Source organism: Cenococcum geophilum (genome assembly GCF_001692895.1).
Source record: "Cenococcum geophilum 1.58 unplaced genomic scaffold K441scaffold_37, whole genome shotgun sequence".
Lineage (NCBI taxonomy): Eukaryota > Fungi > Ascomycota > Dothideomycetes > Gloniales > Gloniaceae > Cenococcum > Cenococcum geophilum.
This window is the reverse complement of record NW_027137595.1, coordinates 1,363,782-1,380,572: the sequence shown is the minus strand read 5'-3', so window position 1 is coordinate 1,380,572 and position 16,791 is coordinate 1,363,782. Positions and strand designations below refer to the sequence as shown.

General features: G+C 45.9%; 5 protein-coding genes across 5 annotated transcripts; 1 reads left to right on the top strand and 4 right to left on the bottom strand.

The window, feature by feature from the left end:
• K441DRAFT_664376 (uncharacterized protein) lies at positions 1 to 783 on the bottom strand. Its single transcript, XM_067649344.1, has 2 exons — positions 330 to 783; positions 1 to 273 (listed from the first exon to the last, which is right to left on the bottom strand). Exons 1-2 carry the CDS (start codon positions 762 to 764, stop codon positions 61 to 63), a joined length of 648 nt encoding a protein of 215 aa, XP_067501290.1. The 5' UTR covers positions 765 to 783; the 3' UTR covers positions 1 to 60.
• A 4,508-nt stretch (positions 784 to 5,291) lies between these two features.
• On the bottom strand, positions 5,292 to 6,601 carry K441DRAFT_664374 (GroES-like protein). Its single transcript, XM_067649343.1, has one exon. It carries the CDS (start codon positions 6,166 to 6,168, stop codon positions 5,773 to 5,775), a length of 396 nt encoding a protein of 131 aa, XP_067501289.1. The 5' UTR covers positions 6,169 to 6,601; the 3' UTR covers positions 5,292 to 5,772.
• Positions 6,602 to 6,868: 267 nt separating this feature from the next.
• On the bottom strand, positions 6,869 to 8,435 carry K441DRAFT_201773 (uncharacterized protein). The gene has a single exon (XM_067640487.1). It carries the CDS (start codon positions 8,216 to 8,218, stop codon positions 6,884 to 6,886), a length of 1,335 nt encoding a protein of 444 aa, XP_067501288.1. The 5' UTR covers positions 8,219 to 8,435; the 3' UTR covers positions 6,869 to 6,883.
• Positions 8,436 to 12,346: 3,911 nt separating this feature from the next.
• On the top strand, positions 12,347 to 12,823 carry K441DRAFT_573854 (uncharacterized protein; the record flags this gene model as incomplete). The annotated part of the gene is made up of 1 exon (XM_067644070.1): positions 12,347 to 12,823. One exon carries the CDS (start codon positions 12,347 to 12,349, stop codon positions 12,821 to 12,823), a length of 477 nt encoding a protein of 158 aa, XP_067501287.1.
• A 1,087-nt stretch (positions 12,824 to 13,910) lies between these two features.
• Positions 13,911 to 14,642, bottom strand: K441DRAFT_574022 (uncharacterized protein; the record flags this gene model as incomplete). The annotated part of the gene is made up of 3 exons (XM_067644083.1): positions 13,911 to 14,189; positions 14,250 to 14,456; positions 14,523 to 14,642. 3 exons carry the CDS (start codon positions 14,640 to 14,642, stop codon positions 13,911 to 13,913), a joined length of 606 nt encoding a protein of 201 aa, XP_067501286.1.
• Between the last annotated feature and the right edge of the window lie 2,149 nt (positions 14,643 to 16,791).

The following is a 16,791-nucleotide window of genomic DNA, read 5'->3' as shown; positions in this document are numbered from 1 at the left end:
CTCGAAGACGTTAAGGATATTAATGCCAGCAATTTATTGGAAATTGAAGAGGGGAAGAAATCACTCCCATTGACCGAAGTGCATCGTAGCAGTTTTTTTGACATAGTCAATAATGACCTTTATTCCGGCGAGGACACAAAAATCGACGCCCAGCAGATTCACGTGCTCGAAATGCGAGCTGGCGTTCGGCGGGTTCACGTTTGTTCGGTCGCCATTGATCTGAATAGAAAACTGGCTTGGAACCGCATTGGTTCCAAACAGCTTGTCGCATGCCTAGAAAGCGTTATTAGTAAGTGGTTACAAGTGAAGTGTGTAGGGACTCCACATACTTCTTGTGAGAGGAACGTAAAGGGACTTCCACTGTCATATAAGAAATGTATGACATATGAGCGCGACGTCTTGCCAGGGAGCCTGACGACCAGCGGAAAAAGCACACGGTGATGTTTGCTAAACACAATACCGTCTACGGTGGCGAGAGGGCTTGTTAGGTGTGGCGTTTCCGACAGGTAGGCCGACCCGAGTGCGGTTGAGATCTCGTTATGCAGGGCCTCCTCATCAATATCGGACAACAGTATGTCGTAGAGGTCCGGCATATCAGTGGGAGCGACGTCAATGGGGCCCTGGTATAGGTCCGCACGAGAAAGGTAGTGGTTGTGATCTGAATTAGTGTGTGAAGGGTTGCCAGTGGGATCGTTCTTGAGTGGTCGAGGTTGAGAGAAGTAGAAAGCCCAAGGCCGGAGAAAGGAAGACATAAAGGAAGACATGTTTGTTTGCTGAATAACAATAGCAAAAGGGGAAAGAGAAGTAGGCAGTGGGAAGGTGCTGGTGGGAGCAAGAACGAGAGGTTATCACGGGCCTTGGCACTTTTCGCTTAGGATAGGCTAGTCCCGCTAAACCCAAACAGGGGCGCCCCAGGACAGAGTTTACTACTGGGGAGGCTTATGGCAACGAATGTAGTACGAGAGGCTTCTGAGCTCTTGGCAGTCTAGAGAGCAGCTAACATCTGCTACACTACGCCAAGGATCACGAAGGTGACGATAGTGGTAAGAGAGCAGTCGCGAGAGAGTAGCTATTTTAAAGCTCTACCAGAGCCTAGGGGCGTGGAACGTTCTTTCAATTAAAACACTATGCTAAGACTGTACTATATTCAATATTCAATATCTTTTCAGTATTGAATTACTATTAATATCAATATCAATACGGCCTTATACTGACATTGAATACTAATAAAAGCACTAATGTAGGAAATTGAGGAAATCTAGAAGATGGATGATTCCTAGTTAATAATGCAAGAGGAGTATATAAGATTAGAATTGCGCTTTTTCCTTTTGTTTTCTAGTCAATCTATATAGAACAAATTTTTCAATAGTATAAAGGGAACGTGTATAAAAGAGTACTAAAGGTGGCTATAGCCAGATCTGATGTGTCAGCATAAAAGCGTAGATAGAATGTAGTAAATCGCTACCGCTAGTAGGGAGGATGGCCGACCCGCTCCGGCTATAGGGTTGTAAGAGCCTACTTTTTAAGGTTTGGGAATAGAGAAAGTATAGGGAGGTGGGTAACTATAACATGCCAGCTACCTAGACGGGACAGCCACCCAGACGGGACACCCCCTTTTTATAGCCACCTCCACATTAACTTCTGCCTTTTAATTATCCAAAACACTACACTACAGTTTTGTAAAAAGATTAAATTTGTATAGAAAGAGGCTTTAACAGCAATTGCTAATAGGTCTACACTTTAAATTTTTAACAATAACTTAGTAGAAAGGCAGCAGAAGTTACGGAGAAATAGAACTAAGGCTATTTTTAGTAATGTACGTATTCTTGCTGTGGTAGAGGCACTTAAGAAGCCTTAAAAAAAAGGCTAATAAGAAGAGGGAAAAGGCAGTAAAGACGGAACGATACTACGCTCTTAATAGAAAGGTTAAGTTTGTAAAGAGTGTATGGAAGAAGATATATAGATTTTGATATATTTAATTAGATAGGATAGAAACAGTGTAGATAGCGCCGCCTAGTTCTATATTAGGATGCAAAAAGGGGGTGTCCCGTCTGGGTGGCTGTCCTGGCTAAGTAGCTGATATATTAGTTAGTATTAGAACCAACCACTGTCTACGGCGTGGCGCTGTAGCAATGCTTCCCCGCCACATTCTTTAGCTATATATAGATTAGTGCATTGCGGTTGCTAAGTCTATTAACCCGTCAAGAACTTCTAAACCCTAGCGATTATTCTCGCGATTCCTACTTAGCTTTACGATGCCGCCTACCTAATATTATAATATATGGCTGTCTAGGTAGCGGACTTAAAAAGATCAGTAGTATACCGCACCGCTTTTAGACCATCTATAATAGAGAGGAAACACCTAAGGAGTTTGTAGCCTTTTAAGTGGTATTCTAAAAACTACCATAAATTAATAGCGCAAAAGGAAAATAAATAAGATGGTATAATTACGGCTAATGTTATAGACATTAACTAAGTCGCTAGCGATTTTTATACTCTCCTATAGTCCGCTAACGAACCTTCTTCTTAACCTCTAAGCTCGGCGCCCGTTCTAACGGCCAACGGAATCTCGGCTATAAGATAATATAGTGCATCCACCGTACCTACTTTCGCCGTTTATAGTAATGCCTTACCTTAAAGCAGCTGCGTTATATAAGGGATATAACAATAAAAGTAACGGGGTAAATGATATAAGGGAGGCGTAAGAGATGGTTGTATAGGCACCGGCGGACTCTTTAATAGCTCTTCCAGTATAATTAGAGTTTAACCTTTTATAGGAGTAGGTAGTATATATATATTAATATTGTCGTTATAATGGATTATTTCGCTTGCAGTATATACTAGCGCGTCTATACTATACCCGGGGTCTAATTTAAGAAGAGTTTAAATATATCCCTCTACTCTATATCTATGTTATTTCTATATATAAGTAACCGCAAGTCGTCTAACTCTAACTATAGTATACGCGTTTATTGGCGGAAGTATATATCGCCTCTATTAAACCCTGGATTAGGGCCTATAGTATAAGGCTTATATTTAGTTCTATCTTTATCTCTATCTTTATCTCCTTTACCTATATTATTATCTAGGTAATTAGCCTTATAATTAATAGTATTAGTATAAGGGTTGCTCTTCTAATCCGTACTAAGCACTATTAAGCTCCGATAAGTATATAGGTCTAATACACTATTATTATATTAGTATCCTAATAACAACTATAAGTCCAGCAGTACCTAAGTTATTTAAATAACTTAACTTCTCTTACTAAGAATGCTGGAGTCTAGCGTTATTAGGCTTAGAGTTAATTTAGACTTATTATAAATAACAATTGCTATTATAATTAATTAGCCTTTTTGTATAGGTTAAAAAGTAATATCGGCTATCTTGTAAGCTATATTAGCGCTAAGTCTATAATTAATATTGGGTTTATCTATAGCTTTTATTCCTAAAGAGGATGTTTATAGAAAGCTAGAGTAAGTTACCCTATCCGTTCTAGGCTTAAAGAGGTACTGTAATTAAGGGGGCATTACTTATTGCAATGTCCTTGTAGGTATTATGCTCTAGCCTTATAGTCTAAAACTAGTTATAACGGACCGCGCCCTAGTAAGGTTATCCATATTTAATATTAATTAGCGATTATTAAATATTGAATATTGACGTTTAATATTTAATATCAATATAAAATGTGTCAATATTTAATATAATAAATATTAAATCTTTTCGCGTATAAAGTACTAAGTACGGTCCTAGTTCCTCGGTAGATAACTTACTAGCCTTTTAATAATACGTATACGTTCTTAATTTAGTAAAGAGCCCTATATAGATCTAAAATCCTTAACTATTAAGCTAAGGCTTATAAGTTATTGTATATAAAATCTTTAAATTTTAAAGCTCTATATAAGATTCTATTATTACTATACCTCCCTTATCTACTAACGTCACTAATAACGATAATAAGACTTCTTCTAACCTTTTTAAGCTCGATTTAAATCTATTTACCGTTTCTACTAATAATAACGCCTCTAGTAATTCTACCGCAAGATTATTAAATCTATTTACTTTATTTACTTCTCTGCCTTATAAAAAGTAAAAGCTTACTGCTACTTCTACCTAGGCTTTCTTTTATAAACTACTTTCTAATAAGGCTATTTATGACGGTAAGAATAAGATCTAGTACTATTCTATATACAAATAGGATACCCCCTTTTTAATATCTACTTGCGCCCACTTAGATAAGAAATATGGTATTTAAGTATAAGCTAAAGAGGTAAAAGTAAAGAAACTCTAGTAAGAGCGCTTTATAAATATTATAAATAAATTAGTGGCTTTAAAGTAAATGGCATATAAAGAGTAGGAAGAAAAGATTCTTTAAAAAGCAATTAATTACGAAGCTTTTAATAAGGCTCTTATATAATTAATTACCCTTTAAATTTTACTATATAATATAGCTGCCTAACTAGAGCTTTACGCGTTACTTATAACGGTTAATTATATTATAGAAGAAGTAGCAATTAAAGTGAAGGACTTACACCGAAGTTAATTAAGTGATCCTTTATAGTATATTATAAAATACTAAAATTAAAACTTCTTTGCTCTCTCTTAAAGATACACTTTTTAATTAATATATAGATGTTACTAAATTACAGAGCTTTCTAAGCAATAGTTGCCTATTTTATTAATATAGATATAAAGGAGTTATAAAAGGCCCTACTTACTCCACCAAAGCTCCACTTATATAGTAATAAAGATTAAACCGTTTCCTTTTTTTAAGTTGCCGAATAATACAATATTTTAGGTAATATTAGCTATATATACGGTAATAATTATTATAGTAACGGCAAATTGCGGTTATATAACTAGAGGATTGTATAAAACCTTAAAGGGCGCTGCTATTCTTCCCCTTTCCTTTCTCTAGCTTTAGATTCTTGTTTATAAACAATCTAATTATATAGGCTTGCGCGACCCTCTTGCCGTACTTATACCTTAATTAACTAAGTTGCTAATATTAGGTAGCCGTCGAACGATTATATAGAACTATATGCAGCTTAGTAGTAGAAATATTAAATATATAGAATGCTTAAAGAGTTAGTTAAGAAGTAATATTATAGCTATAGATATAGTAGATAAGGCTCTTAATTACAGAGTGTAAGAATAATTAGTGAAATGTACAAGATTTACACCATCTCTACCCAAAAGGTCCTATGTTACGAAATGCCAGGGCCTGGCCGTTGGTTGTATAAAGCAACCCAAGTTATGAGAGGTAGACTTTTTAAGCTACACTAATTAATACTAACTCATCTAGGATGTTAATCTTCGAATACTCAAGATTTGTTATACTTTCTGCGGCCTGGCAAAAGGGTGACCAGAGACTTTACCTCAATCAAGACGATCCAATCCCTTATGAACCTCCGTAAAAGCTATTTCCGTAGGGTTCGGAACTTCAGAGGTCAGAGTATCCACCTGACAGTGGCAACAGCTTCCGCAGTCGTCGAGCCTACACCCGCAAAACCGATCATAGCATCAAATTTGACGTTTGAATAGGCTCCAAGGCTCGTAGCGCATGCTGTGGCTCCGCAACGCTTCGCGTCCTCGAATTTCCGGCTATCGATATCGCCTCCATACACCATGGCTCCCTGCAGCGCAGCAATTGTGACACCATTCATTCCCAGACCGCCTAAGCCAACAACAACAGTAGCCATAGAAGCAGCTACACATACCTCAGCCGCTACAGCGTGATAGGCCGTCGCGATCGAATCCATAGCCACGGGCCGCCTACGCAAAAGAAACACCATCCGGGGTCGGGACGAAGCATTCGAGATATGCAAGAGCGTACTCCGCATAGCCCCCACCATACCCCATCCCAATGGCTCTTGGACCAATCCGTCTGCCCAACCGACTGCACAACCTGCGCAACGACCGCTTTGTCCCCACCCGGATGCCCGACACGCCGGCTCCCGGCTTTGCTACAACGCCCGCAACCTCGTGGCCTAGAGTCATTGGCTCCTCCTTGATCCAGGCGTCGCCGTGCCCTTTGGCGATGTGGAGGTCTGTGTGGCAGAGTCCGGCGGCCTCAACTGCTGTGAGGACTTTCTCGGGCCCTGGCTCGGGGACCGGAAGGTCTTTAAGCTCGAGGTCTTTGGCGAGATCCGCGAATTGGTATGCTTTCATAGCAATGTAATGTAGGAGAGTATCCCGCTTTTCATAGTGCAATCATGTGAGACCAAATGCATTTAATAAACCTTACTTTAAATTCTCGCTGTAGGTCGTTGTAGATTGCCCCGTCCCGAAATCGCTCCGTACCCGGAAGCTCTGTCCCGTCCGGCATCATGACGGCCTCCTGTACATATCAGAATAGATGAGATATCTGGTTAAAAAGATCACACCGTTAGACAAGGCAAGAATGGAGAAAGATTGATGTGTTAGACATTGTGGGCAGGAGGATCCAGAGGCCGTTGAAGCCTTGGATAGTGGTAACCAGGATAATTTACAGGTAGTGGATCTAGAACTCCAGCTATTACTGGAATGTATTTTCATTACCATTCCATAGTAGTTCATTGTTCGCAACATTCGAAATTGTATTCAACCCGCAATCAAACACAGCACATTGAAACCCCAGGGTATCGTGCTGCCTACAATCCACAACGAGCCTACAGTAATGTATTAAAGCAATGCCCGTTAGCGGTTGTAATGGTAGTGCAAGAGAGTGATATCTCTCCTAACAGGCCTTTGAGATCCAAGAGCGCTACAAAGCGTGCATCGACCTTCGAAAATCCATTTAAGCATATGGGAGAGGTAGTTTATGTCATACCTCGCGTCTTCCTTCTGCAGACTGATGCGACTACTGCCCACTAGAAAAATAGGTAGAGAGTTGTGACTCGAAGCTCTAGGATAGTTCATCACGTTGTTTGATATTTTCTCCGAATGCTAGGCCGTTCGGTCGTGCGTGTGAGGGTTTGCTCGTAATTGCAGTGGGATTTACCCCAATTTTCTGGCGCTTGTGGGTATTGGGAGACTCTAGCTTTGCATCAAATTCTATAACCGACGAGTCAGAATCGTTAAGGGCGGCCGATGACTCGGAATAGTCAAGAGCAGGTGATGAAGACTTCTCAGGTTCTGCTCCTGCTTCTGAATTGGGTTGAATTATGTACGGAACTAAAAATGTAAGCATGTAGTGCACTAATGGAATAAGAGGGACATTACAAGGACATTCAGGGTCTTTGGCTCTCATAGCTGTAAGATCCTCGAGAGATAGTTCTCGAAATGTACAACGCGAAACAGCCCATTCTGCAAAGTTTTTGAACTCTTTGAACTTTTTGTCATAGGCTGCATCGTGTATTCTGCGAAGATGATATGCAAAGGATAGTGGACCCTTGAAGAATGATGTGACTGGTGGCATACCATTACGCTCTCCGCGGTTCTTCCGAGCATTTGCGCCACAGATACCACATCGAAGCTCAACGTACGTGCCATCTGCGCGACGGAAAACATTAGGCCACTTAGCAATCCATGCTGAGAGACTCATCTCTCTATTAGTGGCTGAAGATACATCCATTTCACCTGCTCTTTGCACACGATGGTCTTTCGCGACAGAAGTTGCATCGGGAGATTCCTTCAAGATAGCCCCAATATGTTCTTGAGAGAATTGACGGACGGTACACCACCTCAGAACGCCATCGTCCTGCAGTAATAGAGATGAGTAGCCATGGGACTGTATGAGATGATCCCTGAAGCCCAATACACCGTTAATTAAACCGCCCTTCTCATCCACATTGGTAACACAGATGTGGCAGCGTAACTCAACCCAGGTGCCATCATTTCGCCGAACGATGTTAGGACGTGCTGAGGTAGACTTTACGTTCTTAAAATAAGCATCTGCCGGGCCTTTAGATTTGCGATTTCGTTTCAGTGGGCCTGTACCGTTTTGGGATAATACTAGGCTATCAGCTGAAAAATTCGGAAGTTGGTTTCCTGGCGTTGTCCGGCTGCTGACCGCTGAAGCGCGCTGGTTCGAGGAATCCCTGTTGGGGATGGATAGGCCTTGCCCTGACGGGTGCGGAAGAGGGCTAAATAATAGATTCGGGTTGGCTTGAGATGTTAGGTTTGGGTGAGTATAGATCCGGGACTCTCCCGGATTCGACGTGGTGTTGGCCGAGGGTAGAGCCTGACCTAAACCAGGAAGGAAGGGACTACTGGAGGCGTTAGAGGTTTGCGGTTGCATAGCCGTGTTGAAGTTGCCTCTAGGACCTCGCAACTCTTGAAGACGTTTGTAAGTGTAAGCTTTGCAGTGTGTGGAATTGAACGAGCAACTTTATTGTAAATCTATGGAAATCAAGTGGTATAAATACATGAGGAAGGTGTAAGAAATAAGATGAAAGGGGATACCAATGCGTAGCTAAAACAGGGTGATACGCAGTCGAGACAGGGTCGTGTTTTAGTAGGGTATCAGTACCGGTAGTCGGTTACACACCCCCCCAGATTTGACGGTGTAGTCAAAGCTGTAGAAAACAAATGAAGGTAGAAACTGTACCAAAAATAGGAAATTTAGATACAATTTTTTAGAAGTAGTGAAGGGTAGGGTGATTGTAACAGCATATTGCGAATATTGCGGATATTGCGACGGAAGCAAGTAGGCAGAATTTAGCTGTAGGAAAATGGTGCTAGTTAAATGGAAATTGCTTCAATTGTATCTGAGATATCGTCTTGAAGTCTTTGTGGTGTNGTATTTGATCTGTAGTCGAGGTAGTCATTTGATCTGTAGTCGAGGTGGAACTCGAGGTAGTCATTTGAGCTGTAGTCGAGGTAGATCTTGATCTGTGTTCGAGGTAGTCATATAAGCTGTAGTCGAGGTGGAACTCGAGGTAGTCATTTGAGCTGTAGTCGGGGTAGATCTTTGAAGCTGTTCAATTGCATTGACGTGCTTACGAAGCTGCTCAATTGCATTGATGTGCTTTGGACGCTGCTGTTATTGCAGGGGATAGACGCTGCTTGTTGTTGCAGGTGATGAACGTAGTCATTTGGTGACTCCGGTGACGTTAAGACGTCGTATCTGGTGACGTTGAGACGTCGAATTTGGTGACGTTAAGACGTCGAGATTGGTGCTTTGGAATCAAAATTAATTGTTCCTGTATTGATATTGGCTTTGGCCCAATTCGATCGATCGATTGATCAAATTGTTCTGGTGTTTGAACGGTGGTCGTACGGCTCTGGTAATGGTTGTCTCTCAATCGAATATTATTCAGTGACTGTTCATCTAGTATCCAGCTAAGTGTAGTACTGCCTAGATCATTCCATACCGTTTTGGTAATCGTCCATCTAGCATCAGCCTCGTGTTCTGGCCTATTCTACAAGCTTGTGGTACTGTGGGAGTCGTCTGTTGTAACTGGTCGTAGGAAGTCGTTCGCTGTCGATTTGAAAGGGTCAAGAAGGGTCCAGTTAGCGTCTTGGCGTAACCTTATTTGGACGTTCCGAGCTTTTGATTTGATTGGACGGTTCGTTCGTCGGTCGGGTACGGTCGTCGGTCGAGGTCGATCGTCCGTTTGGTGTAGTATTGGTGCCTTCCTAGAAGGCCTTGATTTGATTTGGCGATAGGCCTATATTGAGGCTCTGGTGTTCGCTAGCTGGTCGTTCGAACGGTTGTCTGGTTTTGGCGACGGTTCTCTACTGGCTGCCGTCGGTCTGGTGCCTTCCTTGTCTTCCCAATATCCTTGTCTCTCACCATCAGTATATCCAAGCTAGCTTCTGCTTCTGGCTTTTACTGGCTTCGTGCTCTGGCTCTGTGCTCTGGCATCTCGCTCTGGCTCCGTGCTCTGAATCGCGCTGGCTGGGCTCTCCCTTGGACGCCATATGAGGTCGTTACGCTGTGGTGGATAGGTCGACTCTGTCGAATGGTTGTGTATCTGGGTTGAAGGAGGTTAGGGTTCGTACGGTCGGGTTCGTACGGTCAGGTTCGGTTCGGTTCGATCGATGTTCGATGCAATTGATGTTCGATCGTCCGTCCGTTTGGTAGATGAAGGTAATCACGAGTACAAGAGAGGTACCCGGAAGAAGCTCGAAACACTTGCAAAGGTGGAAGAAGTAGTGACTTCTTAAACGAGGTAGCCGATTGATTGCTTAGTAAGCGCTGAACGTACAGATCAGATGCAGTACGGTAGGCAGGCCGGGCTCATAACTGTAAGCTTTGCAGTGTGTGGGAATTGAACGAGCAACTTTATTGTAAATCTATGGAAATCAAGTGGTATAAATACATGAGGAAGGTGTAAGAAATAAGATGAAAGGGGATACCAATGCGTAGCTAAAACAGGGTGATACGCAGTCGAGACAGGGTCGTGTTTTAGTAGGGTATCAGTACCGGTAGTTGGTTACAGTAAGCTTCCTAAATGCGTGCAGTTAGTTGACGTGAACTTCTATTGATGCGATTTCAAGGTAGTCGCCTACAGCTTTCTCGACCGCAAGTCGTACAAGCTCATCCTCCAACTGTGCCGTCTTCTCGTAATAGGTTTTCTCTAGCTCCCTCAGCTCATTGTCTGTATTGGCTTCACTTGCTTTGATAATGCTGATGCGGTGTTGCAATTGCCGAGTCTCGTCGCGCGCATCCATCTTGGCGGAATTGACACCAGGAGTACCAAAGAAGCAACGAGATGGTTAACTGGTGGAGTGAGTGAGATCGATTAAGCGTCAATGAAGTACGATAACTTTGCAGAACTCGAGCATCTTTTCCAAGTGAGTGGGTGTCCAGTGAGAGGGACGCGTGAGGAGGTGAAGCGGTATCAAAGTTTGAGTTGCAGCCATGCGCACATGCAATTCTCCATTCACCTCTCCTTGATAAACCCCACCAAACTTATCGAGGTATGCATTATTGCTGCATTTAATGATAAGGATGATGATAACGAAATATGAGTGGAGGCGAAGAAGACATGAGAAGGGATCTGAGGCACTTTCCAATCTCCTCCCAAGATCAACTTGGAGTATTGCTGAATATACTGAGGGCCTTCATAGACCAATTTCATCATGGATAGCAGCACAACCTACATGCAAACTATTGTACGTGGAGTGTTCTGGGTTGATTAGCTTTTGTTGTGTATTTTCACGAGACATTTTCCCTTCATTTTATTCTACTGCTAAATTCTCTAGATGGCTTTGCCCAACGGTGTGACTAGGGTCATGGCAGCTCCAGAGGTTTACAATTTATGCTACTTCGCCCCCAGATTATGGGGAGATGATGCCTTGAATAGTTGTCAAGAGTTAGCGTGGAGTGTTACAAAATTAAGATATTAAGATGCTAGCAAATATTTTGCAGGATCCGAATCGAGGGATGGAGTTAGTATGTAGGGCTAGTCCGATAAAAGAAAGACGGGCAATCATCCCCTAATTCTCCCAAATAGAAACATTCAAGCTTGAGGTGCGCAGAGCTTCCCGGGGGTAACTCACATAGGACTAACTCGTGTAGGATGCCTAGGATCTAATTTTCCGGGGAGAACGTACATGAGAATAATGATGGTTGGTTCCCATCCGAAGTTGTTGGAGTAAGCTGACGCAACGAAATTGAACGAGAGGCGGAGTTATATCGGACGCACAGGGGGTGTTACTCTCTGTATGCGCCCTGGCCTTGTATGTGGCCTTGTATACGAAGATCATTCTTATTGCTATCTCCGCGGCTAAAGGTGGGGCGAACGTACGCAGAGGCACCGCTATTTCTTTATTTCCTTTAGGAAGGTCATCAGCGCTGCCGCCCTGGCCAACGTCATGCCGTCAGCACAAGAAAACCCGTCAACCAAGACGGCGAGGTCTATCGTAACACTAAAGGCCTTGATTCTTTCACGAAAAACAACACGCAAACAGACCCAACCATGACCGGACTCATCGAGTCACAACAGCTCGACACCCTTCCTATTTTTTCGCCTCGGCTAATGCAGAAATAATAAGGGCAGGGGCCAATCTAGAACCCCCTCAGCCCGCAAAGGATGACAGTGAACGACAGGAACGACAGCAATGACGTCCAGCCTCTTTCTTTGCGAAAGTGCGGTTACTGATCGTCATTCGTCCCTGCATCATTGTGGTCTGGGACCTTGCGAGATGGTAGCGAGATGGTAGCGAGATGGTGGCTAGCAGCCGACCCAGCCCCTTTTCAGTACATCATCGTCACTACTTATGCACAGCCATAAGAGCTTTCGATTGCCTTGCATTCAGCTATTAATCACTACCAAAGTCGCTGCAGAGCTATCTACTTCGCTCAATTGCACTTCTTGACTTATCATCTCAGCTTACCATTCTCAGCATTCTCAATTGCCATTATCAAGGCCCTGCAATAGCTCCAACGGCTACACCAGCCGCGGCTCCATCACCCACTATGCACCTTCTTACCTTTTTCCTCCCCTCCATCCTCCTAACCCTCACAGCCGCCATCCCAACCCCCTCTACTCACCACCTCGCGCGCGCTGGCGGTCCCATCGCCAAGCCGATCCCCGCCAACTGCACCATCAAGTCGCCCCTCCCAGCCACCACCTCCACACCAACCGCCGCATACGCCCCAGCGCCCAACACGACCAGCAGCTCCGTGTACAGCGCGTACTACCCGCCGGCATCGACGAACCAAACGGCGCTGTTCACGCAGTGCCTGGAGCAATGCTACGGCTTCGGCACGCCAGGCACGTGCGTGGCGGCCTACCTCGCCTCCAACGTGCCGCCGCCGCCGCTCTTCGGCAGCCCCGGCAGCCAGCTCGAAACGGCCTGTCTGATGTACAACCGCACCCTCACGCCCGCTGATTTCGTCCTCGCGCCCGCTGGCACCTACACTGATGCCATGAGCGGTGACATACTGTGCTGATGAAGAGGAAGAGGAGGAGGAGCCCCTGGGCCCGTCCCCGCTACACCTTTGCATCCTACACTCTCCGCTGCATCCTTACGCATTGTGGAAATCGGGCTGGGAAGCTCGGCCGAGCGCGAGGAATTGTGGGGGGGGACGGCCCGGGAGCGCGATTAATATTGGGCATCGGGTCTACAATGCCGCATTGAATGCGCCAGGAGAGAAAAGCGGCGAGTACCGCGTGCTACTTATGCGCAGAGCAGCACTGGCGTTGGCGTTGGCGTTGGCGTTGCGGATGCGCACGAGCCCCCCGCCATCCGATCATCGCACATAATAGCTGCATCTGGGGCGGCGGCGTCGGTTTTTTTTTTTCTTTTTTATTCCCGTTCTAAATTTGGCAAGTTTTAGGACGAGGAGCGCCGCGAGCGCGGGGCACACGCTTGCACGGGTGGAATAGGGTGGACCCCGCTTGGAAGAACTCGACGGAAGATGGAGAAGCAAAAATAAAATAAAAATAACGGCGGCGCACGCACTAATTTATGAGTATTATTAGTGCTGGGGCCCGGGCGACGTGTCGGGTAGCGTTTGCGTAGCGAAGGTAACTTAATGCAGGCGAGGGCTCGGCTAGATTGGCGCTCGTCACGAGTTGAATGGCTTTTTCGTTTATGTCGTCATGTCTATGAGTTGAAGCACAAAGTCAAAAGCGCGATGGGAAGGATATTTTTGATCTGATGGAGTTACGAGTGAATTGGGACGAATCGCATTTTCACAGGTGTACCCATAATGATTGATGCTTTGGTTTTAAACGAGTTTTAGTATTTGACTTGTTCACGTTGATTATGCTATATACTACGATCACTCATTTCGTGAGGCATGCAAGTCGTGAATCCCCAGACCAGCCTAATCCAGATCTGGTGGAGTAGTAAACGAGGGGAGAGCCTCCCATAAGAATAAACGACGCTATTCACACACAAAACGCCTTGAAACACCCATGCTCCCATAGACGTCTTGAGGGTTGCGTCTTTGACTAAAGAAAAAGCAACTCGCGGCATTCACAGTGAAGCAGTGCGAGAGAAGATATGACAAAAAGAAGCCCTCCCAATTTTATTTAGTTCTCCCCCTTGACTTTGAACTCCCCGTGAAGAATGTCCAGCAGCTTCCGTAGAGTGTCCGCGTTGCTGGGCGGCCGCTCCTCGCCATCGTCTTTGGTCAGTAGCTCGATGGTCTTGCGCAGCTTGTTGTATGCGGCGTTGAGTTCTGTGTGTGAGGATTCGAGGTTACGGTACTTCTCGGTCAGCGCGGCGAGTTGCGATTCAAGGTCCTTGGCGTGCTTCTCTTTGCGCTCACGGAAGGCTCGCTGTGCTGCGCGGTTTTGGGCTCTTCGTCGCTGTAGAGGCACCGTTAGTCTTTAACTTTTAGAACAGAGGCGGCGATATTGAGAACTTACGCCGCTAGTTGTGTGCGTGCGTTCTGCGGGTGCCGAATATGCGAGCTCTGTTTGCCTTGGCCTTGGACTGCAGTACGGGCTTTCGTCTGCGGAGCCAAAGTCGGAGGGCGTCAGGGGAAGTTGGTAGTTGAAGTTCATCTCTTCGGCGATGTGCGGGTAGTGGCCCTGATACACTGGCACTGAGGCCCGATCGAAGTGCGACGAAACCTTTCGAGACAACTTTAGAGAGTTGGTTTGGGAGGATTCGCTAACTGGACGCCGAGAAATACTTACAGGTGAGCCACTTAAGCTCGACACACTGGAGAGATCAGGCGGAAACTCGAAGACGTTGGTTTGGTGGGGCGGCAGGTAGTTGCCCTGAGACAGCCAGTAGTCGAATGATTGCGAGTCCATTGCTGGAAATGTGAGAGGAGTGATGGTGGCGGAAGCGGCGAAGTTAGGAGAGACAGTTAGAGGACAAGGTCGAGCTGTTAAGGTGAAGAGGCTCGTAGGGCTGAGGGGTATTGAGAGCTTGATAAGGCTCAGGAAGGTGGAGATAGGTGGAGATAGGTGGAGGCGTGTTGTTTAGTGAGGTGGGCGAGGCGGGCTGGTGGTGATTGCTTAGTTACTTAGCACGATGCCACGGTCTGAAGGGCTCGAGGAGATCTTATAGCAGGAGTCAGATTGTATCGGATTGCCCAAAGGCACCGTCGTAGGGCGCTTTGGGGAACCGGCGTTAGCAAGGGTTAGCAAGGGTGCATGTGGACGCGAGGACTAGCTTCAGCAGCGGCAGACCCCTGCAACAGGGTCTCGCAGGTTCTCGTAGGGTTGTCTGGGCGTCGAGCATGCCGCTCGCAAGCAGGCTCTCGGCACGAGCTCCCGGGATTTGGCTGTTAGAGCGGCGCACTGAACATGGTGTTGTTATTCTTGTGACGACTGGCCCATCGACGCACCGTTTGCGGCAGCGCGGCCTTGGTACGCAGCAGCTAGCCCAAAATGTCGTGCGCTTGCCCCATTGCGGTATCTGATAACTCAGAGCTAGAGCCTTTCCTTTAACAGTCTCACTTGCATAATGGAGTTAGTCATGCGAGCCTACCTTAGTAACGAAGATGTGCCTGACGTAGGTGACCTTCGAGAAGCTGCCCTCTATTCTAACAATTTCCTGAACAGGATATAGGGCTGAATACAAGACTTCGTCAAGCACCCTGTGGGCTGGAGGATCACAGCGGCGCCCTCTAGTTGCAGAGTGCTTAATCTATAATCCGTCCGCCATTCCGAACTGTGGCATTGGATCGTGTCTTGGCTATCGCCTAGTTGAATAGGCGCGATAGCACTGTCCGCGTATCTATGCGTCTGGCGTGTCTTTGTCGGGACGCACTCTTGTCTTGACGAAAAGGCTTGGAGAACGCACGATGAACAATGCACATCTTGGAGTCAGCCACGACTATCTCAGAGTGCTTCTAATACTTGCCTATTAACGTTAACAGCAAATACTCTCGCTTCGTTTCTATTCGGAGCTTGTTCGCGCGAAATAAGTCCATTGCCCGACCGGTCGAATACGGTTGCGAAAATAGAAATCGTGGCAGCAGCCGTGCGGTCGGGCTGAAGGATAAAAACGGTGCGTTCCGTTTCCGTTTCGCCTGGAGGTAACAGTGGCGACGATGTGCAACGGTATCGAGTCTTACCTGGAATCTCATCTGGACTCTCACCTGGACTATCCGTGGAATTTCTGGACAATGGCTGAAATGGCCTGATAAACGGTGAGGTTTCTGAAATGGGACTTCTGGATATGGACTTCGAATCGGAAAGGCTGCTACAGGAGTGCAAGGCTGCTACGGGACGGGACTGGAACAGGATCGCCATTCCCGGTGAGGGCCAATTGGCCAAGCTCTATTTATGAATTGCGCAGTGGGCGCCTCAGTGTCCAGGCCCAAAGTAAACGAGGCCGTCAAAAGCTGCCCAAGACGCCGTAGATCGCACCATCGAGAATAGTTTAGTTAGAGACCCCGGAAAGGCGTGCACGGCGTCGTGTCACGTCTTTTCGCCGCTGCTGCTCGCCGGTCACATCAGCTGTTCATTGGGCCTCGAGGGTCTGCAGGTGCGGAAGCGCCTTTCTGTTTGAGGGCAGGCAGGTATTATGCAAGCAAATGAAGATGAATAATGCACGGGACGCTTGGCTGACCACTGGACCACATCCGATAGCAATCCACTCCGCCCACGTGCTCCTTAACGACAGGCCTCCAGTGCATCCAGTGCACCGCGTCCCCCAACTGCCATGCGGTTGCTCATTTCGCCAATTTCGCCGTACATGGAAACCTGCCTGAAAAAGCATGTTTATCAGCCTAATCAAGTTTCACCGCTAATCGCGGCCTAAAGCGGTAACTTAGCTATACATGTGGGTTGTATCTTCCCGTGATTGCACAATTCGCTAGTCCCGATATCGCTCCCCAGAGCCCCCTTGAACTCCGTCAGCGGATCTGCTCCGCATAAACCCTGGGCGCGTCGGCCAACAATGGAACAAAGCTTCTCTACCGTTTTCCAAGGAACCACCCCCGCTCACCCT

What these genes read in the sequence shown, in the direction of transcription:
- K441DRAFT_201773 (XM_067640487.1), bottom strand. Translation starts at nt 8,218, where the DNA reads ATGCAACCGCAAACCTCTAACGCCTCCAGTAGTCCCTTCCTTCCTGGT.
- K441DRAFT_664376 (XM_067649344.1), bottom strand. Translation starts at nt 764, where the DNA reads ATGTCTTCCTTTATGTCTTCCTTTCTCCGGCCTTGGGCTTTCTACTTC. An exon ending in TTACGTTCCTCTCACAAGAA is followed by an intron (nt 274 to 329) that starts GTATGTGGAGTC and finishes AACGCTTTCTAG; the next exon opens with GCATGCGACAAGCTGTTTGG.
- K441DRAFT_664374 (XM_067649343.1), bottom strand. Translation starts at nt 6,168, where the DNA reads ATGAAAGCATACCAATTCGCGGATCTCGCCAAAGACCTCGAGCTTAAA.